We start from the raw sequence: 22,639 nt of genomic DNA on the forward strand, positions 1-22,639 counted from the left end.
GTGTGAAAGTGTGGCAATGGATGAAATAATCGTACCAGAGCAACATGAAAAAGCCCCAAATTTCCAACAAACATGTTGTTCGCATAGAATGTATAATGTAAATGTATATTAAAAATTTTATATATTAATAATGCTTAAATACACACTCCTTGATGAGATAGCCCAAACATTTTTAATTGGTATTTTTAAAAGTTTATTTTCCACTTCACATGCAATGATGTCGCATCCAACAGTGATGACAAACCTATCCATATGAAACGTGTTCCTGTGTTAACGCTGATCTCGCGATAGCTGCTAACGAGATCAAAAGCGGAAGTAAATAGTCGGCTTGGCACGTTAGCGACTGAGGGGCGTAAATAAAGTAATACGTTCCGCGTGCAAATCACCTGCATTTTTAACTGTTCCATTTTATTCTAATTAATGTCGAGTTAGTGGAAACTGTTGACATTTTGGCGCACTGGAGACGCGGGTCCGTCACAATCAGGTTACGGGCGTCCGATAGCACGTTTTGCGGCCTGGCACTTGGGCTGCTAACTCAGTCAGCATTGTTGCTGCTAAGTTAAGCTAACGGCGCGCTTAGCATCTTCGCAGAAACTAAAGACTCAAGTGGCAACTTACTTCAGCAAATGTCCACAATTACTCGTGGCACATAATATACTTGGGCAGCTGTGTAAAGAAAGTTCGTGCTGGATCTAAAATGATAATTGAAAATCTGGATGCTTTGAAAACATGGCTGTCTAACACACTCGAGCCCATGTAAGTAGAAACGGTAGCTGTTAGCCACAACTCAATTCACACTGCAGCGTCACTTAATATCAATGTTTTTGTCCATCAAACGCAAACACACTTACTTAGTAGCAAAATATGAATGTCTTTAATAGTTAGTTTCGATCAAATGTCCATATTACCCCCAAGGATTTGCTGCAATTCAAAAGTTGTTTGTTCTACTATTGTAGCTGCGATGCAGACCCATCAGCACTCGCCAAGTATGTTGTTGCCTTGGTGAAAAAAGACAAAACGGAAAAAGAACTGAAAGCTTTGTGTATAGACCAGTTGGACGTGTTTCTTCAGAAAGGTATCTATCAATTTTACAGTAACACTTTGATTTGTCTTCTCTGACCTGGAATGTGTTTTCTATTGATTATTTTGTTGTTGTTGACTCAAATGCTCTCCCAGAAACTCAGCAATTTGTGGACAAGCTGTTTGAAGCTATAGACAACAAAAGCTATCTGCCTCAGACGGAACCACGACCCACTTTGGTCAAGGTTGAGAAAGATGACCCAAAAAAAGATGAGGTAACTTTGTTTCAAAGTAATTTGTTGCTAATTGTACCAAATGAAAAGAAGGAACAGATCATCATCATATTTATACCTAATTTAGCATGTCTGTCTCAACTAACTGATTAAAATAGTATATGTTAAAATGGTTACTTTGGCAAATACAGCAGCAATTTTGGTCTAACGTAGCCCTGTCACAATACATTTTTTGGGGGACAATATAAAGTCATGAAAAATAAGGCCCGCCTTCGAGCTGCAGGACTGTGCCGTTGGACCGCTGAAGGCGCTGGAGATGAGCCCTTCACCTGTCAATCAAATATGTTCGCTTTGGTCAACTACTGGCGTAATAATGTGTGCTGCTGAGGTTATGCTTAATAAACAGTTAACTTAACATACACAACAACTCGGAGTGAGTACAATGTTGCTGTTGTGAGTTGTTGCTGCAGTCGAGCCGGCTGTTTAGCTTCTTACCTCGCGGGCTAGCGAACTTAATAAACAGTTCACTTTCCCTTAAGTGTCTCTGTTGTGTGGATCTACATGTGGTACATTGAGCAAAACTGTGGAGCATTGGACGGCGACAACACCTGTCCACTGGCCCACCAGCGGCCAATGACACAGCTGTTTCTCTTGCCGTTTGCGTGCTGTGTGAGCTGTGAGCCGGCTCACCACAATGGGAATTTATTGTGTCTGGAAAAACTATCGTGTCCATGTTATTTTAAGTCGATATAGTAAATACCATGACAGCCCGAGTCTTAACGTGCATTTTTTTTGTTTAGGCAAATCGAGAAGAAGAACGTGACAAAAAGTTTTCTCGACGAGTGAATAACAGCCCTCCTCCCTCCAGTTCCCGCTACAGTAGAGATGGCAGGTGTGTGCACCAAAAGACCATTTCACATGCAGTGTTTGGTTTCTTCTTTAACTGCCTGTCATGTTGTTATCCAAATTATTAGGAGAGTAGATGATCGTAAAAGAGATGACCGTTCCAGAAAAAGGGATTACGATCGCAACCCGCCCAGAAGGGATTCTTACCGTGATCGCTACAATCGGAGGAGAGGTCGCAGTCGTAGTTACAGTCGCAGCCGCAGCAGGAGTTGGAGCAAGGATCGTACTCGAGACCGGGACCGAGACCGGGATAGGGACAGAGAGCGAGACAGAGAACGTGACCGGGACAGAGCACGAAGCGGGAGTCCGTCTCACAGCAGAACTCATTCGAGAAGCAGGAGTAGAGGTAACAACTTGATTGTTGTACTGCAAGTGCAGATGTTTGCAGAAAGAAAATGCATTAAATATAAGCATTAGGAGTTGGCATATTTCAGTCTTGATAGCAGCCCAGTCTGCCCTGAATAGAAAGAAAGACCTTGGATACCCAGCACTGCTTAGTAAGAACTTCAAATATCAAGCAGCATGCTATCAAATCTCTTTTTTGTGAAAGGGGAAATAAGGCCACAATTTTTTTTGATTAAGGAATGAATACATTGTATTAGCCATCAATAATCAAAACACAGCATTGTGGTTAATATTGCGTTCGTGAAATAAGAATTAAACAGATATTCATCAGTATCCATCAATCGACCGACCGCCATTTTGGGCAATGTCACCCTCTGTTAGTGATTGAAATTAATGTCAAGACTACCTTCGTCAATGTTGCGAATGTCATGTGACCCTGAAATTGAATTGTGGGTTTACTTCCCCTTTAACTCTAATGGTTGTCACGCTCTACGTTTAAAGAACGGGATCCTGGAAAGTTGAAGTACGATCATGATCGAGTGGACAGGTTGGAAGGTGCTGATGGTTACACCACAGCTGTACTGGTTTCCACTGCAACCACTTCCCATTTCCCCGTGCCAACACTTAGCAGCACCATCACGGTCATCGCGCCCACTCATCATCACAGCAACAACACAACTGAAAGCTGGTCAGATTTCCACCCAGAGCTCCCTGTGGCTCGCGTTCCTTTTAGAGGGCCCCCTCCTCAACCAAGGAAACGGTGCCGTGACTATGATGGTGAGGAAAACAGAAAAGTGGACAGGATGAGCTTTTTGCGGTCACTAAACTCATTTAGACTTTATTTTGGTAATGATGTCATGTCTGTCCTTCAGAGAAAGGCTTCTGCATGAGAGGAGACATGTGCCCTTTCGACCATGGAAGTGACCCAGTTGTAGTGGAGGATGTCGGTTTGCCCAATATGCTACCCTTCCAGCCTCCACCCATCCCAGGTGTGGACGGCCCTCCGCCCCCAGGCCTTCCACCTCCACCACTACTGAACCCCCCACCTGTGAATCTAGGGCCTCCTGTGCCCCCACCAGGCAGTCTACCACCAAGCCTTCCGCCAGTTGCAGGTAAGAATTGAGACCATTTCTACTGTATTGTAATAAGAAAATACACAACATTCTGGAGAATAGGCACTTGCTTTTTGAGTGAAATTTGGAACATTGTGTAAAAGGTTTGTAATTGTTGATGCACCACTGTTCAATGCTATTTTTGTTGAACTTTACTGACAGTTAATAACATCTATAATAGAATTAATCACACCTGTTATAGGTATTTATTTATTTTCCTGCATTTTCAGGACCACCACCACCTCTTCATCCACTTCAACCATCTGGAATGGATGCGCCTCCAAATTCCATTACGAGTGCTGTTCCCACTATTGTCACCTCTGGGATGCGCTCTTCAGTGCCCCAAATGCCGACACCACTTTTCCCCTCAGGTTATTGTAGTAGTGTGACTTTTATTGTTCTCTAGTAATTGAATGCGTTTGAAACCAATTGACACAATTATTGGTTACACCATTGCTTGCTGTACTCTACCCGCCAGATACCTATGAGACTGATGTGTACAACCCTGAGGCTCCCAGTATCACTAGTAGCTCCAGGCCAGTGTACCGCCACCGGGTCAATGCCCAGAGGCCCAACCTGATCGGCCTCACTATGGGTGATGTAGACCAGCCACAGAAAGGTAGGCCTTATCTGATGGCAAACATTCGAGCAGGTTTATTAGGGAGTCCTATGCAATACACCAATACCAGAGTTACTTTTGGGATCATTGAAGAATACCATATATTTATTGAGAGGTTTTTGAATAATTTTGAATGCATTTGCATGTGTTAAAATAGCTGTTCTATACTTTTCCATGTTTCCACCCTATAAGAACTACTGGATAATCTGCATTTGTCCTCGCCTATGTAATAGTCAAATCCTTTCTAGCAGCGTTATGTAGACTGGTCAGTTTAGACTTTGCCCTTCCCTAGACAAGCTTCCAAACAACAGTATGAGAATTGTTATGGATTCTGGCCTGAGGAAGAGACCAGCTGGTTCACATGATGGAGGCATTCTCCACAAGAAACCTTGGTTTGACAGGTGAGACATTATTTAGTAGACTCTTGCAATAAATCTTAAAAATGGATGCACAAAAGACATCTCTGACAGAAAATGTTTTTCTTTTCTTTTCTCAGACCTAATTATAACAAACCCAACCACCTGGGCTTTCTCAGAAGAGGTCCTTTTAACTCTCCTAACTCCAAGCTGCTGGTTCGGCAAATTCCTTCTGAACTCAACAACATCAGCAAACTCAATGAACATTTTAGCAAGTTTGGAACCATCGTCAACCTGCAGGTAGGTCACCTTTTAACTGCTGTCATCTTGTTTGTTTCTTTTGTTAGTCCGCTGTCTGACGGTGCAAAGGTAAGCTATTCTGTCCATGATGCATGCAAGCTAATGTGTTACTCCGTGCGTGCACTCGTGTGTGTGTGTCTGACAAAATCTGACGGATATTTCCATGTCAGTCAAATGTGAAGAATGTCATTTCCCTTTACAGTGTATCATTAGGGCTTTGCATATTGGACTATAGGATGGACATTTGATTTCACTATGAGGAGAATAAACAAGCTGGGCAGAAAGACTAAAGTTCCCCACTGAAACTCTTCTCATAGTAGTAAAAGCAAAATGAAACTAAATAAATTACATATAGCTTACGGAAACCACAGTTGTATAGATGCAGCTATCGACACGCTTATTTTGCTCAGGAACCACCATCCAATCGCTTTCCACCTGTCTGTAGGGCTCCAAGTGAGGGATGAGCGTCTCCCTAAGAAAGTTGTGAACTTGTTGAGCAGAGCATTCATCTCAAAATAGTGCCACATCAGAGGTCCGTGTGGTTGCTGCATTCACATTTTTAAGAATCTCTTTAGCAAGCGAACTAGTTGACATTGAATTAATAGTGCCCTCTACATTGTTCTTATTATGCAATAAGACAATTATCAGTGGCTTGATTTGATGTGTAGTTAAAATTTATTTAAAGGGGACATATTTTGCCAAACCAACTTTTTCTAGTAATTGGGTTGTAATATTGTCTCTATGGTGCCTCAGTAAACATATGAAATATGAATTCAAATCCGCCACGCATTCCTGAGTCCTAGATGTTTTTCTGCCGAGAGGCCTGAAATCCGGTCATTCGAATTGCTCGAGCTTATCTACGTAACTAGCAAAGATCTCCGCCTTCCATTTCCGCTCCCGAGCCAGCGCTGTCAACATAACAAACACAAGCTCTCACAAGTGGGTCTTCTACACGGACGCAACCAATCGGAGGAAAGGGGACGGCCAAAGCTGATAGAAAACTGGATCAAACAGAAGTAGCTGTCAGAAGGCTTTTTCTGGACACTCGTATGAGAAAACCAAGGTGTTTTTTTTAAATGAAATAGACACTTTTATACTAAGGTCGTGTTAGAGAGTCACTCTATGGAGGTCTAAATAGCCAAAATATGGACCATTTAACACATTATGTAGTTGATTGGTTGCCATAAGAAAGTGTGTCTCACAAAAAATTCCAGTGGACCCCCGCATATTCGCGGTTCTGTATTCGCAAATTCACCTCCAGTATTTGTAGATATTTTTTAACCTATCCTCCGATATACAGCGGCTGAAATATTTAACACATCACCATTTTTTCTCACAAAATATCGTTCCAAAGGTGCTATTGACCTGAAAATTTCACCAGATGTTGGGAACAACCCAAGTAATCCATACATACAAAGAAAGTAGAACAAATAAGATAAAAAATTAAGTTGTGTGTGAACATGTGAAATGACGGGGGGGGGGGGGGGGGGGGTGTATTGAACACATGAACAAAGGGAGATGCAAAAAGGCATGGAAGGCCAAGACAACACCTAAAATCTATCAAACAGCAATCCAGCCCGTTGTCAGTGCAAATGAATATCAGATGGTTCAGTCCTAATTGATGGCCAACAAAAAGGTCTCATTGCCAAGGTGTGAGTCAAGACATATCTTATGATGGGTAAGAACAGAAAGCTGTCTCAAGACCATCACAAACTAATTGTTGCAAAACATAACGATGGCATTGATTACAGGCGCATATCTAAGCTTCTGAATGTTCCGGTGAGCACGGGTGGAGCCATAATACATAAGTGGAAAGCCGATCATACCACCATAAATTTGCCTCAATCAGGTGCTCCTCGCAATATTTGTGACAGAGGAGTGCAAAGAATAATCAGAAGAGTTGTCCAAGAGCCAAGGGTCACCTGTGGAGCGCTTCAAAAAGACCTTCAACTAGCAGGTACTGTTGTCACAAGGAAAACAGAGGTTAATGAACCCCGCCGCCATGGCCTGTATATACGCCCAACACGCAAGACCCCATTGCTGGAAAAAAAAGCATGTCAAAGCTTGTTTAAAGTTTGCTGAAAAACATTTGGACAAGCCAGTTAAATACTGGCAGAGTATAGTCTGGTCGGATGAGAGCAAAGTTGAACTGTTTGGATACCATAATGCACACCACGTTTGGAGGAGAAAGGGCACTGCACATCAACCTAAAAACACCATACCAACACTGAAGTTCAGAGGTGGGAACATGATGGTGTGGGGCTGCTTTTCAAAAAATGGTACAGGTAAACTTCACATTATTGAAGGAAGGATGAATGTGCAAATGAGACATTCTTGACAAAAATCTGCTACCATCTACGAGGATGATGAAAATGAAACGAGGGCGGACATTTCAGCAGGATAATGATCCAAAACATCCTGCCAAGAAAACTCTCGATTGGTTTAAGAAAAAAAAGAAAGCTGCTAGAATAGCCCAGCTAATCATCTGAGTTGAATCCAATTGAAAATCTATGGAAAGAACTGAAAGTCAAGGTCCATAAAAGAAGCCCATTGAACCTTCAAGATTTGAAGACTGGTTGTCTGGAGGAATGGGCCAAAAATCGTAACAGGGCAATGCATGCGACTATTTTCTCTATACAGGAGGCACCTTGAAGCTGTCAGTTAAAACAAAGGCTTTTGTACGAAGTAGTAAATAAATACCAGTTGGCATGTTCAATACTTTTTCCCTGTGCCAATTCACATTATTACGCCCAACTTAATTTCTGATCTTATTTTGTTCTACTTTCTTTGCATGTATAGATTACATGGGTTGTTTCCAACATCTGGTGAAATTTTTGTCAACAGCACCTTGGGAAATATATTTGAGAAAAATGGTGACGTGTTAAATACTTATTTCAGCCGTTGTACGCTGAAAAGGTCACCTATTTGCAGTTTTCTTAAACGTGGCAAAAAAGTTGAAATATACAGACCCTTTCCCAAAAATTTGAATATCATGGAAAAGTTCATTTATTTCCATAATTCCATTCAAAAAGTTAAACTTTCATAGATTTATAGATTCAGGGCCCACAATTTCATGAATTTCAAGTATTTTAAAAAAATTATTATTACATAATTTGGGCTTCCAGCTCATAAAACTCACAAAATCAGGAATTCAAAAAAATTGAATACTCTGAAGAAATCAGCCCAAATTTCCCAGGCCATAAATGTTTTAAACAGTGTGTCACACACTAATCATCTACTAAACTTTAAGCACCTGCACAGGTTTCCCCAGGTGTCATTAAATTGCTTCAGATTGGTTCAGTTGAGTTCAGCTTAAAAAAAACACCACATTCAGACGCATCCGTGAGATGGGCTACAACTGTCGGGTTCCTTGGGTCAAGCCACTTCTGAGCCTGAGCCAACGTAGGAAGCGCCTCAAATGGGCCAAAGAGAAGAAGGACTGGACTGCTGGCCAGTGGTCCAAGGTCCTCTTTTACGATTACTGTAAAGTGTGCCTTTAATTCGGGAATCAAGGTCCGAGGGTTTGGAGGAAGACTGGCGAAGAACAGAAGCCAAGCTGCTTGAGGTCGGGAAATATCCACAGTCAGTCATGATTTGGGGTGCAATGTCCAGTGCAGGTGGACCCAAGGAAATCTTCCATACCTCCCAGGCTGATTGCCTCAATGCCACGGGGCATCGAGGCAGTGAGTACAGCAAAGGGATTCCCAACCAAGTATTGATTAACATTGTTTTGAAAGTTCCATATTTTTATTAATTTAATGTGACCCTAATTTCTTCTTTTTGTTTTCTATAGAAACTGAGAAGTAAACGGTGTGTTTCTTCACAGTATTCTAATTTTTTTAATTCCTGATTTTGTAGGTTTTATGACCTGGAAGCCCAAATTCTGTAAAAACAAACACTTGAAATTGGTTAAATTGTGGATCCTAAATCTATTATCTATGAAAGTTTAAAATTTTGAATGGAATTATGGAAATAAATACACTTTATCATTATATTCAAATTTTTTTGTAAGGGTCTGTATATATTATTTTATTTTCATGGCCAAGCGGTATCTCTATTTTTTTTTAATCTGTTTAAATTATTTTTTTTTTTAGTAGTGTCTCTATAATTGAGACAACTTAAGGTTACTGTCTGCCATAAACGCCAAAAAACAAACTAGCTGTCCGCTTAAAAAAAGAATGTTGTTCCTACACCCACAATCACTAACTTGCTTCGTTCCCATCACTCGACTGACTCATCCAATTAGAAATCTAACAGCAGTGGTTAGATTTGTGATTGACAGCAGTATTGGCTAAATAAGATGGCGGCCATGTCTGCTGTTGCTGCTTTGACTCAACAAACTAGGCTAAACATGGCTTCAAGACTAGGGGAGTCCGTTACAACATTGCTAAACCTATCTGTGACTGCCAGTTTGTGTTGTCACTACGTAGATCCAGTGGTTTCAGGTCAGTAAACACCAAAGTGCTAACTGCTACTACGACCCAGAGGCCTACGATTCAGCAGTTTCCCACCAGCACAAGCTGTCCCAGGGCATTGACACCATCGGTGTAACTCCTCCACAGTCAAATGTTCATTGTTATACACCAGACTGCACTGCGACAGTAATTCATCAGAATGGTTGATGTGTATATACAAGTACTTTGCATGGTGTATGTGCGTGCTTAGCTGGAAATTCTGCTTGGGAATGAAAGTCCAGATTACCGCCATGATAAAGATTATCAGACACTCTGATCCACAATTGTTGTGATGTTGTTGCAGTGTATGTACACGGCGATGAAACGCGAGGGAAGCACGTTTGAGATCTATCCACCCTCGAACCCGATTTAGAAAAATTATCGTTTTTGAGCTTCCAAAACGCCGGCTCTGTGTGGGCAAAAAGTTAAAACGATTTAAAAAAAAACTTTATGGATTTGGTCATCAATTATTCACGGGAATTGTCTTGGCGGTCGGGCTTGATCCCTATCCCCCTCGATTACTGGGGGTCCACTGTAAATCTTTAGTTTACTAAAGTAAACTGGCATTAAGGTATGCTTTTGCAGTTTGTTTCTGTTAATTGTAAGCAATATTTTCACAACTATTAAAGTGTCATCTCCACTGTTACCATTTTTTAAAATACAGTGTGTTTTTTCAAAGGTGGCCTACCAGAATGACCCAGAGGGTGCACTGATACAGTTTGCATCCCCAGATGAGGCTAAGCGGGCCATACAAAGCACAGAGGCTGTCCTCAACAACCGCTTTATCCGAGTACATTGGTTCCGGGAGAACGGAGGTGATGTACCAGGACAGGGTCTGTCTCACGTACAGCAGTTGCAGTCACAACCAGCCATGGTAAAATGTTCTTTTTGATCTCTGGTAGAATAAATTGGCAACATAGTCTGGGTAGAGCTTCACACCCTACATAAAGTATAATTCATACACATTGTTTTGGCATTGTTTAATACAGAAAATTCAAAATGGTTTGTTTTGGATTATTTACACAATGTCCTGTTTGGACAAAAAGTACAGCAATGACATTAATACATTTTTAAGCAACACCATATGCTGGGTAGAGAACTCCATTTTTTATTTTTTTTCCCGCATTTATTTAAATCTCTCTCGAACATTCAGCAGTCCTCAGCGACATCGCTGAAGCAGTCTGTCAAAGATCGCCTTGGGCCTCTTCTCACTGCAAATTCTGAGCCTTCACAGGACTCCAACGTAACTTCTCAGGTGTGTGGGAGGGCTGTAAGTCTGCTTGTCAAAAGTAAAGTATTTGTATTGACATGTTACTCCCCCTTACTCCACAACTCATTCAGAACACTGCAAAAGTGTCAGTGAAGGAGCGTCTGGGTTTCGCTGCCAAACCTGCTCCTGTTGAGAAGGCAAGTGTTAGCCAACCAGATCCTTTTGTTCCTTTATACATTCTATAAAGGTTTTTGTATTCACATTTTACGCAATTGCAGGTGTTTTCAACCTCTGCGGGCCTCTCAAAGACTGTATACAATCCTGCAGCCTTAAAAGCTGTCCAGAAAACCACAGATGACTCTCTAAAGAAGAAACGGGTGAGAGGAGAAATGGTGCTTTAAGAATGAGAATCCTCTCTGTTTGCCAAGTATGTTACAAATACACAAGGAATTTGTCTCTGGTAGTTGGAGTCGCTCTAGTACGACGACGGACAGCCATTTTGCCCAAAAATTATTTTGAATCATAAAAACATACTACGAAGAGTCACTAAGCCTCTAACAATTTAATGGAAAGAGGGTAGACGGTGTTGGAATGTGTGCTTGTTTTAGTTTGCATTGATCGATAGCGCCTACCCGAGGGAAGGACCTGGAAGAGGTGGTGACGAGGATGGGGAGAGTCCAAGAGGAGTTTGCATGCTCTTGTCTTAGTTCTGGCAGCGTGCAAGTCCTCAAGGGTCGGTAGGGGGTATAGACAATTTTTGCGGCAGTCCTGATTGTCGGTTGCTGTCGGAGTTTGCAGCGGACCCCCACTATCTGCGGAGGATAGGGAGGCCGGACCATGAATAGCGAAAAGCTGTGGATAATTGATGGTCATTATAATTGCATTGAAAAAAAAAATTATATATATTTTTTTTAAATCCCCAAACTTCTTGAATAAGTTTGGATAAACTCCCAACAAGCGTTTTTGGGGTTGGTTTCCCCCAAAAAAGAAATGAAAAATATGTATATATATATATTTTTTATTAATTTAAAAAAAATCCGTGAGTAGGTGAATCCGCGAGTGCCAAACCACAAGTATGCCGGTAAGACACTATTAACAATAGTGATTGGCACGGCAGCTCTTTTGAGTGTACTGAATCATTCGAATCAGTTCTTTAAAAAGATTTGTTCAAAAGATTCATTCACCGAGTTGTTCAGTTCTTTTTCACAAAATCATTCAAGTGCTTCTTCATTCAGCTAATGATCCATCCCTGAGTTTCACATTCACTGAAGGACTATGCATTATTGTCATGTGTTGTAAACTAGGAAAGGCTAGGAGATTTAAAAAAATTTATCAAAAAATAAAATTATCACATATCTCTATCTCAACAAGCTCTCGAACACCTGCCTTCCATTGTGTGACTCATGAACATTTGTGCAGCGAGCTCAGCTACCGAACATCCTTTCGTGTCTCCTTAAGTCCAGCTAGACTCTCACCGGCCGGTGTGACTTTTCTACATTCCACCGCGGTGGACAGCATCGCTGACACCAGCCCCCGCCACCCGGGCTCACTCACCTTACTGTTACTGTCATCTGATTAGTGGAAAGCGTCTTTGAGTGTCTTGAGAACCTCTGTATAAGTTTAATGTATTACTATTATTAAATAAAAAGCTTTAATAATCGCATTAGAGACAGAGGGAATTCATGTGTACGTATAAACATTTATTTTAAAAATGTGTGGTTGTTTTCATGTGCTTGACTGACTTTGTGACCGTGCACGACTGACCAATGGTCAAGCAGAACAGAGACGTATCCGTCCTTGACAATTCACTATATTGGCGGGGAAAGTCGATGCTTGCAGCCCAATGTTTTTATGCATTAACTCTATTTGCTTCCATTAAGTTGCAATTCGTGATTGTACTTTGTAATAGCATATTTATTAAGTTAGCCCTTGGTAAAGTAGAGTTTTATTTATTTATTTTTTTGGGGGTACTTTAAAAAAAAAAAAAAAAAAATAATAATAATAATTATCTTTCATATATTCTTATTTAAAGATTCATTTTGCATTGAAAACTTTTACATATTGTTTTTTGAAAAGTAGTGCAATAAAAACAAAGATTTTTCCCGAACATGAGGATTAATCGTGATTAATTATCGTGATTGCAATATTGATCAAAATAATCCTGATTATTATTTTGGCCATAATCGTGGAGCCCTAGTTTGAACATTATCGCGGCCCTCTAATATAGGAACATAAAAATGTTGCTTAAATAAGAATTCAATTACAAGGCATTACATGTAAATGTTCAAATTGTACCTAAATATATGTTCAAAACAACCCGTTCTAAAAGAGTAAATGAAAATGTACTGTACTTAAAAGTTAAACACAACAGAACTGTAAATGTCCTTTAAGCCACCCTAACATTAAGCACAGTTTGAACATGTACGGTAATTCAGTGATTCTTTCGCATCCAATTCCCTATATTATATGTGAAACAATACTCGTACCGCACATTTGAGAACCATTGTTGTTGGGCAAACAAATGAATGAAATTAAATTTATTTGCCGCGGTCATCTTCAACAACGCATTTGTAATTTTTAAACGCAAAGTATTTGATGATGTCCCAAAAATACTTTCACAGGAAGCCCTAAGGCTACAACAGGACGTACGGAAGAAGAAGCAGGAAATACTGGAGAAGCACATCGAAACACAGAAGGTAAGATCGTCTGGATGATTGGACTGAAGCAGGCTAAGAAAAGTGACATAAAAATGTGTATCTTTTACGTTCATCATTTAATGGTGATTAAAACAAGTTGACTTTAATATTGATTGCAATACAGAGTTTCATTTACAGTCCAATATTAGAATTATCCACAATTATCAAAAGCTAAGTTTTGGATGTTTACAAGATTGATGTGTGTTTTAGCTTGACGACGGCATGAAGATGCGACATGCAGTATTTGACAACACTGATTGCATTTGCAATCTTGTTCCACTTGTGCCCCTGTCGTCCGCAGCTCCTGATCTCCAAACTTGAGAAGAACAAAACAATGAAAGCAGAGGATAAAGCCAAGATCATGGAAACCTTGGGCACTTTAACCAAGAGCATCACCAAATTACAAGACGAGATAAAAGTTATCTCAAACAGCAGCAACAATCTACTGCACACAGTCAAGAGCAAGGCCCAAGTAATACTTAGTGCATGCTTAGCACACACATTCATTGTTATTGTATTCACTTTTTTTTTTTTTCGGGAGTGGGGGGTGGCGGTTCATTTGTATGTGATTTTCAGCTTGATTCAGTGAATCCCCAGTTCTTGGTGGGAATATGTTCTTAACTCACCAGCAATAAGTGAAAATCCGCATTATAGAGAAACCATATGCATTTTTTTTTCTTTTACCTTTCCCACACACTTTTGAACTCATTTAAACATATTGAAACACACTTTTTAAAATGCACCTTTTAAATATTTCATAACACCAACCAAAGACGATTAAGCATTGTATATTTCAACACCAAAATGTTCACTCAGTATACAGTAGTTTCGTCAAACAAAACTTCTGTAGCTTAATGCTAACATATAATGAGTAACGCCGTAGACAGAGAAATGAGCCTCGCCGTTACAGTACAGTATAAACCCTTAAAGAAATGCTATTGTAGCACACACGGAACAGCAACACTGAAATAAGAGCATACAACAATATTCACAGGCATATATTGTCGCTGCTCTGTGGGATCGACTATAACTAGAGCTCACTTGGGGGCTTCTCTGCCTCTTCTTGCTCTTAAAGTGGCACTAAGCAGGCCCAAAAAATGGGATGTAAATTCGACACACCACAGAGAAGAGTAATGTTAACAAGCCTACGAAATTTGAATGAATAAAAAAAATCGCTAAGTATATAAAATCAGGTTTCAAAACTTGAATAAGTGCCACCTCTCAGCTCCTAGACGCTGTGGGCTTATCTAATGGATGCACCAAAAGGAATCAAAGATACTGAGGGCGTGATAGCTTATACGATGTAAAATCACGTTAGGAGTCTCAACTTCAAAATTTAATGGTTATTGTGGACTAGAATCCTAAGAAAAGCACACAAGTTAACTTACCCTTGTTGTTGGTGACATAATTTCACACCTGAACACGGCACCCGACGACAGAGGGACGATACGAGGAAGCCCAGGTAGTTCGACAGTCCGTATTGCCCCATTGTCTCTGGTCAAAGTTTACAAAACTATCCGTCATGAAACGCGCAATGTAGAGTTGGCTGGTGGGGTTGATGTTCAGCTTGCCATCTGCGTGTCTTTAAAAAGTCAATCCATTGCTTTTTGTATTTCATTTCATTTTTTGGGAGCTTAAAAAAATGTCACCGAGCTGTTCTGTGAATTGAGGCATCCAGCGAATATGCATTTTCGGGCTGTAGCCATCGTTAGCTTGCTAACTGCACGCTGGAGTGGTAAATGGGTCTTGTTAGAGAAGCTAAGCACAGCTAACTCACAACTAAGCAGCATAGCCAAATGAAATGACGTCACTTTGTACTTATATAGTGGGGGAGGGAACTTGCGCAAGACAGTATTACGGGGCTGTGTTTTAGCCCCGCCCCCCAAGTCAGGAAAATTCAAACGGTGAAAAAGATGCTTAAGCTATAGCTCAACAATTCATCACTATATTGTTAAGTCTTTGCATATGTTTTTAGCAATTGAAACATATGTAATTTATGTAGAAACAAAACACAGATATCTGCTTAGACTCTTTGATTACATGCTCATCCTCTAGACTTCTGTGCAGGCGCACTGTACTAAGAAATAACAAAAGTCTTATATTTTAACCAATGTTCTGTCTTCATTGACTTTCTATGAAAAATAACAACGTAATGTGCTTTTTCCTCCCAGGCTCAGAGAGAACTTCTTGATACAGAGCTGGACCTGTACAAGAAGACTCAAGCTGGAGAGGACACTGCTTTGTTGAAGATTAAATATACCCAGCTGCAGATAGAGGTACAGTATAACGTCACTATTTTCATTCAAAAAACATTCCTAGGAAGTGATGTCCCGATCCAATTTTTTCACTTCCGATCTCATACCGATATTCCACCCTTGAATTTTGTCTGATACCGGTCTGATCCGTGATTGGCAATAATCATACACACAGTACTTATTTTGTAGTATGGAATGTTAGAAAAAGTTTGAAAAACAGACAACAATAATCAGCAACAGTAGGTATGAGAAAAACAGACCCATTTATTATTAACCAATGGGTTACATAAAGTAACTTTAAAAATAAGAATGTTGTACAATTGAATAAAATAATTAAAAATTAAGAAATCCTGAAAAATAACTTCAATAAAACCAATAACAAAAATATATATTTAAATTGCAACATAAACGCTGCTTAACTTAAGCATATTCTACATTTTAATAAATTAAATAAAACACAAATTCAAAAAACATGAAAAATAATCAATAAAAAATGAATACAAATTATACTATTATTTTCTTACTGTCAATGCAGCCCTATGGGGGGCACAAGCCATTGCAAAGTGGAGGCCAGTCCCAAGCCCGGATAAATGCAGAGGGTTGTGTCAGGAAGGACACCCGGCTTAAAATTTTGCCAAACAACTGATGACTGGTTAGAGCGTCAGCCTCACAGTTCTGAGGACCCGGGTTTGCATGTTCTCCCCGTGCCTGCATGGGTTTTCTCCGGGCACTCCGGTTTCCTTCCACATCCCAAAAACATGCATGAATTGGAGACTCTAAATTGCCCATAGGTGTGAATGGTTGTTTGTTTGTATGTGCCCTGCGATTAGCTGGCAACTAGTTCAGGCTGTACCCCCCTCCTGCCCGATGATAGCTGGGATAGGCTCCAGCACGCCCGCGACCCGAGTGAGGAGAAGCGGCTCAGAAAATGGATGGATGGATGGAAATATGAGCGATCATCTAAAGAATTCCATACCGGATCGGTCGTGTCCCGGGTTAACAACGTCCAGCTCCAGCGCCGGTGGAAATTCATCTACTGTGGGTCGAAGAAAAAGGAGAGGTGGAAAGCGGGTTCTTAGGCAGAAAGAGAAGAGGAAAGCGCAGAGCCTAGAATTGAATGTGGGGACTTTGAATGTTGGGACTATGACAGGAAAATCTTGGGAGTTGGTTGACATGATTATTAGGAGAAAGGTTGATATATTCTGTGTCCAGGAGAGCAGGTGGAAAGGCAGTAAGGCTAGAAGTTTAGGGTCAGGGTTTAAATTATTTTACCATGGTGTGGGGTTATTTTAAAAGAAGAGTTAGCTAAGACTGTCTTGGAGGTGAAAAGAGCATTTGATCAAGTGATTAGGCTGAAACTTGAAATTGAGGATGTTATGTCTAATGTGATTAGCGGCTATGCCCCACAGGTAGGATGTGACCTAGAGGTGAAAGAGAAATTCTGGAAGGAACTAGACGAAGTAGTTCTAAGCATCCCAGACAGAGAGAGAGTCGTGATTGGTGCAGATTGGAATGGACATGTTGGTGAAGGAAACGGGTGATGAATAGGTAATGGGTAAGTACGGCATCCAGGAAAGGAACTTGGAGGGACAGATGGTGGTAGACTTTGCAAAAACAATGGTAATGGCTGAACTGAACACTTTTTTCCAGAAGAGGCAGGAACATAGGGTGAGCTACAAGAGCGGAGGTAGAAGCACGCAGGTGGATTACATCTTGTGCAGACGATGTAATATGAAGGAGGTTACTGACTGTAAGGTAGTGGTAGGGGAGAGTGTGGCTAGACAGCATAGGACGGTGGTGTGTAAGAGGACTCTGGTGGTGGGGAGGAAGATTAAGAAGACAAAGGCAGAGCAGAGAACCATGTGGTGGAAGCTGAGAAAGGAAGAGGTGAGACAGGCTCTCGGTGGACAGGAGGAGCTTCCAGAAGACTGGACCACTACAGACAAGGTGATCAGAGAAACAGGCAGGAGAGTATTTGGTGTATCTCCTGTCAGGAAAGGAGAGAATGAGGCTTGGTGGTGGAACCTCAAAGGACAGGAAATCATCCAAGGAAAGAGGTTGGCGAAGAAGTGGGACACTGAGAGGACCGAGGAGAGGAGAAAGGAATACATTGAGATGCGACGTAGGGCAAAGGTAGAGGTGGCAAAGGCCAAACGAGGCATATGATGATGTATGCCAGGTTGGACACTAAAGAAGAATGAAAAATAGCTTTACAGGTTGGCCAGACAGAGGGATACAGATAGGAAGGATGTTCAGCAGGTTAGGGTGATTAAGGATAGAGATGGAAATATGTTGACTGGTGCCAGTAGTATGCTGGACAGTTGGAAAGAATACTTTGAGGAGTTGATGAATGAGGAAAAGGAGAGAGAAGGAAGAGTAGAAGAGGTAAGTGTGGTGGGCCAGGAAGTGGCAATGATTAGTAAGTGGGAAGTTAAAGGCATTAAAGTGGATGAAAAATGGAAAGGCAGTTGGTCGTGATGACATTCCTGTGGAGGTATGGAAGGATCTAGGAGAGGTGGCTGTGGAGTTTTTGACTAGCTTTTTTAACAGAATTCTAGCGGGTGAGAAAATGCCTGTCCTCAGTTCCCAATCGTTTATTGAATGTTGTTAAAAGAAAAGGTGATGTAACACAGTGGTAAACATGACCCTGTCGCAGCTTTTTTGGAATGTGTTGCAGCCATAAAATTCTAAGTTAATGATTATTTGCTAAAAACAATAAAGTTTAGCAGTTTGAACATTAAATATCTTGCCTTTGTAGTGTATTCAATTATAGTTAGGTTGAACATGATTTGCAAATCATTGTATTCTGTTTTTATTTAACACAACGTCCCAACTTCATTGGAATTGGGGTTGTAGAAGTCTCGATCGATAACTTGTTTTTCAAAGACTTTGAGGAATATATGCCAGAATACTGTTATATTGCCACTTTGTACGTGGTTATACAGCGTTTGTATACCAATATTCAATATTTTGAGAGATATACTGTAAGTGCTACAAGTTCAATGCTCATTTTCGTTAGCTATTCAATGGTGTTTTTCATTCATTGTTTTGGTAACTGAGCTAAAAAAGAAAAAAGAAATGAAGGCTGTGATGTATTTGAACATTCATTAGGTGTAATTTATTTATTTATTTATTTTAAATCATCTTTTATTGTCATGAACATGCATGCATGTACACGAAATTTGTTCTCTGCATTTTACCCGTCACAGTGAACACACACACGTTAGCGGAACACACTGGAGCAGGGGGCAGCTGAAGCGCCCGGGGAAGACATTATTACACACACATCACATTATTTTGTGATGTAAGTTTAGTTTTACAGTGAACTTCAACTGGAGTGTCAAGAATCGACTTTAAGGACGAAACAGCCACTCTTACTCCTTGTTACTATGTTAGCACCTTTGCAACCAGTTAGTGTGATCACATGGGCTCTGCATGCTGTCCGGGCAGTGCTGGATAGAGCAGTAAAGAGCACTAAAATCTGAGATATTAGATCCAGTCTGTTCCGATCCTCGTCTATGTGCTGACATTGGACCGATTTCTGATCTCAAAGATCTGATCAGGGCAACCCTAGTTCCCAGTCGGCTGATGTTACTCATGAACCTGTCTAAAGTCATATTTGAGTTGTAATTTTGTCTCAGCTTTCCTTTTGTCTACCCTGTCTTCCTCTGTTTAGGCTGCCAAAAGGGGACTGCTGTCACCAGGCCGAGGTCGCGGGATCTCAGCTCGAGGGCGTGGGACACCAAGGGCCCGTGGAAGAGGCGCCAGAGGACGGGGAAGAGGTGTTCCACTGCATGCAGTTGTGGACCATCGACCTCGCGCCTTGGTGATTTCTGGTTTCACCGACACAGAGCGGGTAGAGCTGCTACCACATTTTGCCGTAAGTCTGCTTATTCCTATAATAGTCGGACTAATACAGTAGATGTCCAATAGATGGCAGTCCAATCCACCAATGCACATAGGGGCTATTATACACTAGAAGAGTGATTTCCAGCCACTGTGTTGCAGCACATTTGTGTGCTGTGAGATGTCATCAGGTAGGCTATTCTGCTTATCCAATTTCACTTAATTGGTTTCAAATTATTTACTTACTACAAGTGATGTATCTTTGTTTGTGTGTCTATGCCAGTGATGTATAGCGACAGGAAAAATTATTTAATGCTCTCCTACTACATGGGAGATGATACAATTAACCTGTGTATCTACCAGTTGAATAATAGCTTTGCCAGATTTCACACTAACTCAATTTGTAAATTGACCCAAGATCATCATTATTGCAGTGCACATACTTTTTGTGGCATTTCTGTTTGGTGTGCTGTGAGATTTTTCTAATGTATAATATGTGCCTTGGATCAATGTTTGGGAAACAATATTAGAAACAATCACATAAGGTTCCTAAACAAAAAACTAAATCATATATGTATGCATAAAGTGCTGCATAGAGTGATGTTGCTGTCATTAGACTGATTGTGAAGTGACCAATGTTCCATGTTCACAATTTTGAAGCAATTCGGAGAAATAGAAGATTGCCAGATTGAGGAAAACAGTTTTTCGGCAGTCATCACCTACAGGACAAGAGCAGAGGCAGAGCAGGTGAGTCGCCTTCTAATTGTTATCAGAAATGTAAGACAAAATTACATTTGAACTTTTACTGTATTGTTTCTTTGTTTTGGGTGTTTAATTACCCAGAATGTTTTGTTTCCCCCCTCTTACAATGTGTTTTCATCTTGTATGCGTTTATTTTGTCAAACTGCAGGCAGCCCTCCATGGCATCAAGTTGAATAACCAGAATTTACACCTGGCCTGGCATAAGCCTGCCATGACTCTGAATGCTGCGGCTGCGAACGAGGCAGAGCCAGAGGATGATGAGGTTTGTGCCATTTTTCACTGTCTGGCAATTTAATAGACATTTGTCTTATTGCTTTCTACATGATATAGGTACATCTCAAGAAACTAGAATTAGAAAACTACCGGTACATGTATTTCTGTAGTTGAATTCAAAAACTCGTATTGATTCACTACACAGAGTAAACCATTTGATTATTTTATTTATTATTTTGATTATTTTAGTTTGGAGCTAACGGAAACCCAAATTTTACCATCTCCAATAAATTACAGTGTTACTTAAAAAAACAGTCAAAAAGATTTTAATATGGGAATGAGTTTGGATTTGGCCTTCTGAAAAATATTTTCTTGTATTGAATCAATCTGACGGCAAAGTAGACGATTGGTTAGTACATCTGCCTCACAGTTCTGAGGACCCGGGTTCAAATCCGGCCTCACCTGTGTGGACTTTGCATGTTCTTCCTGTGCCTGCGTGGGTTTTCTCAGCACTCCGGTTTCCTCCCACATCCTAAAAACATGCATGGTAGGTTAATAGAAGATTCTAAATTGCCCGTAGGTGTGAATGTGAGTGTGAATGCGTGTTTGTTTCTATGTGCCCTGCGATTGACTGGCAACCAGTTCAGGGTTTACCCTGCCTCTCGCCCAGAGTCAGCTGGGATAGGCTCCAGGACGCCCGCGACCCTAGTGAGGGTAAGCGGTATGAAAAATGTACGGATGGATGAATCCATCTTTTAAATTTCAATTTCACTTCTGGAATTATAATTCTCAAATACAATAAACTCTCCTACAGTATTCTAATTTCTGAAATCCAGTGAACTCTCCTACGGTATTCTAATTTTTTAGAAGTACCTGTAAGAGCAAGAAACCTTAGTGCAAAGGTCTTAGTACCGGCATAGAACACAAGAGGGAGCCATTACACAAGACTGCTCAGATTAGAATTTAAATGTGCAGTCAATGAAGCTTGACCCTTCTTTTTTTTTTCATTATTATTTTTTTTAAATACAGCTCTTGTATTTAAGCTCATTATCTTGAGTATGTGTATCTAGTGTTTGTATGTGTATGCTCATAGCTTGCTTTTTTTGTTTTTGTTTCTCTCCAGTTCCCAGAAGAGTCACTGAGCGATGATGCCTTGCTGCAGGACGACGACGAGGAGGAAGATGACAACGAGCCTCGCTCCTGGCGCAGATGAAGATTATTTCGATGTTGTTTCGCAGCTGAGTGCAACGATGACCAGATGTCCAGCAGTTTATTTATTTCAATGCCTGTTTATAAATCTGACTAGGCACCTTGGCTTGACTTCACAAAGATGTAACTGGTTGAAAAAAAACATGAATTTTGATTTTTATATGTATTCCAGATGCATTTTTTTTTAAAATGCTCTTAATGTAGAATTATGGTATTCTTTTGTAATATGGATCACGTAACTCTCTATAGTTAGTCTGGACATGTGACAGCTTGCTGAATTATCAGTTTGAGAAAACAAATCCTGTATTACTATTTAATGAAATGACAGACCATAAAGCTTTTGCAGAATAGTATTACATCAATTGGTTAAAAGCTCATGTAAATATTTTATGTCTGGGTTGATTCGATTTGTATGAAAGCTTATTTCCTCAGTTATTTTCTTTAATTTTGAATTGTGTAAAAAACAAAAATAAAAAATAAATTGAAATGGTCAGAATACACTGCCCAAAACAGGTGAAAAGAAACTGGCAGTGAGACAAGGTCTATCCTTTAAAAGCTGTAATTGACCATTTAAAAAAAATGAACCAAAAAAAAAAAGTTCACCTAAAGAGCAAACTTCCTGAACAATTCCTACATCCAGCAATTGTTGGATTGGTAAAGTAACCTGCGATATGTCAATGATTCCACCTCAAGGTAAGGATCTAAGATTTCTAACATTTCCACAGTAAAATGTACTCTAGTCCCAAAGTGTATAGAAAAAATATAAATTTATGTGAATCAAATCTTTAAAATGTTTATTTTTGTTGCAGGTGATCTATTTCCAGCTGAAGAAACATCAAACCTTGTGTCCACTGTTTATACAGATTTAATATATATAAAATATATTTTTCCATTCATTTCCTTGTGTTGTAAATGTTCTTTTTACCGTGTGTGTGCCAGAGCCTGTCCCAGCTGACTTTGGGCAAGAGGCAGGGTACACCCTGAATTGGTCGCAAGCCCATTGCAGGGCACAAATAGACAGACAACCATTCTAACTCACATTCACACCTATGGACAATTTAGAGTCTTCAGTTAACCTATTCTGCATATTTTTGGAATGTAAA

At 40.3% G+C, this 22,639-nt stretch overlaps 1 protein-coding gene across 3 annotated transcripts; it reads left to right on the plus strand.

The window, feature by feature from the left end:
• Nucleotides 1-292: 292 nt before the first annotated feature.
• On the plus strand, nt 293-22,432 carry rbm26 (RNA binding motif protein 26). 3 transcript variants are annotated; one of them, XM_061762647.1, is made up of 22 exons: nt 293-756; nt 957-1,075; nt 1,177-1,295; nt 2,054-2,145; nt 2,228-2,505; nt 3,006-3,281; nt 3,377-3,616; nt 3,847-3,987; nt 4,095-4,235; nt 4,528-4,636; nt 4,732-4,891; nt 10,025-10,219; nt 10,502-10,600; nt 10,687-10,752; nt 10,834-10,932; nt 13,177-13,251; nt 13,553-13,723; nt 15,423-15,527; nt 19,183-19,386; nt 20,013-20,099; nt 20,263-20,376; nt 21,451-22,432. In XM_061762647.1, exons 1-22 carry the CDS (start codon nt 698-700, stop codon nt 21,538-21,540), a joined length of 3,039 nt encoding a protein of 1,012 aa, XP_061618631.1. In that variant the 5' UTR covers nt 293-697; the 3' UTR covers nt 21,541-22,432. The 3 variants fall into 3 exon arrangements, with proteins under 3 accessions (XP_061618631.1, XP_061618641.1, XP_061618619.1); XM_061762635.1 differs by having other exon boundaries at nt 294-756; nt 10,499-10,600; XM_061762657.1 differs by lacking the exon at nt 3,006-3,281 and having other exon boundaries at nt 10,499-10,600.
• Nucleotides 22,433-22,639: the final 207 nt, after the last annotated feature.

The sequence above is a fragment of the Phyllopteryx taeniolatus genome, chromosome 2 (assembly GCF_024500385.1).
Source record: "Phyllopteryx taeniolatus isolate TA_2022b chromosome 2, UOR_Ptae_1.2, whole genome shotgun sequence".
Taxonomy (NCBI): Eukaryota; Metazoa; Chordata; class Actinopteri; order Syngnathiformes; family Syngnathidae; genus Phyllopteryx; species Phyllopteryx taeniolatus.

What these genes read in the sequence shown, in the direction of transcription:
- rbm26 (XM_061762635.1), top strand. Translation starts at nt 698, where the DNA reads ATGATAATTGAAAATCTGGATGCTTTGAAAACATGGCTGTCTAACACA. An exon ending in ACTCTCTAAAGAAGAAACGG is followed by an intron (nt 10,933 to 13,176) that starts GTGAGAGGAGAA and finishes ATACTTTCACAG; the next exon opens with GAAGCCCTAAGGCTACAACA. An exon ending in CAGTCAAGAGCAAGGCCCAA is followed by an intron (nt 13,724 to 15,422) that starts GTAATACTTAGT and finishes TTTTCCTCCCAG; the next exon opens with GCTCAGAGAGAACTTCTTGA.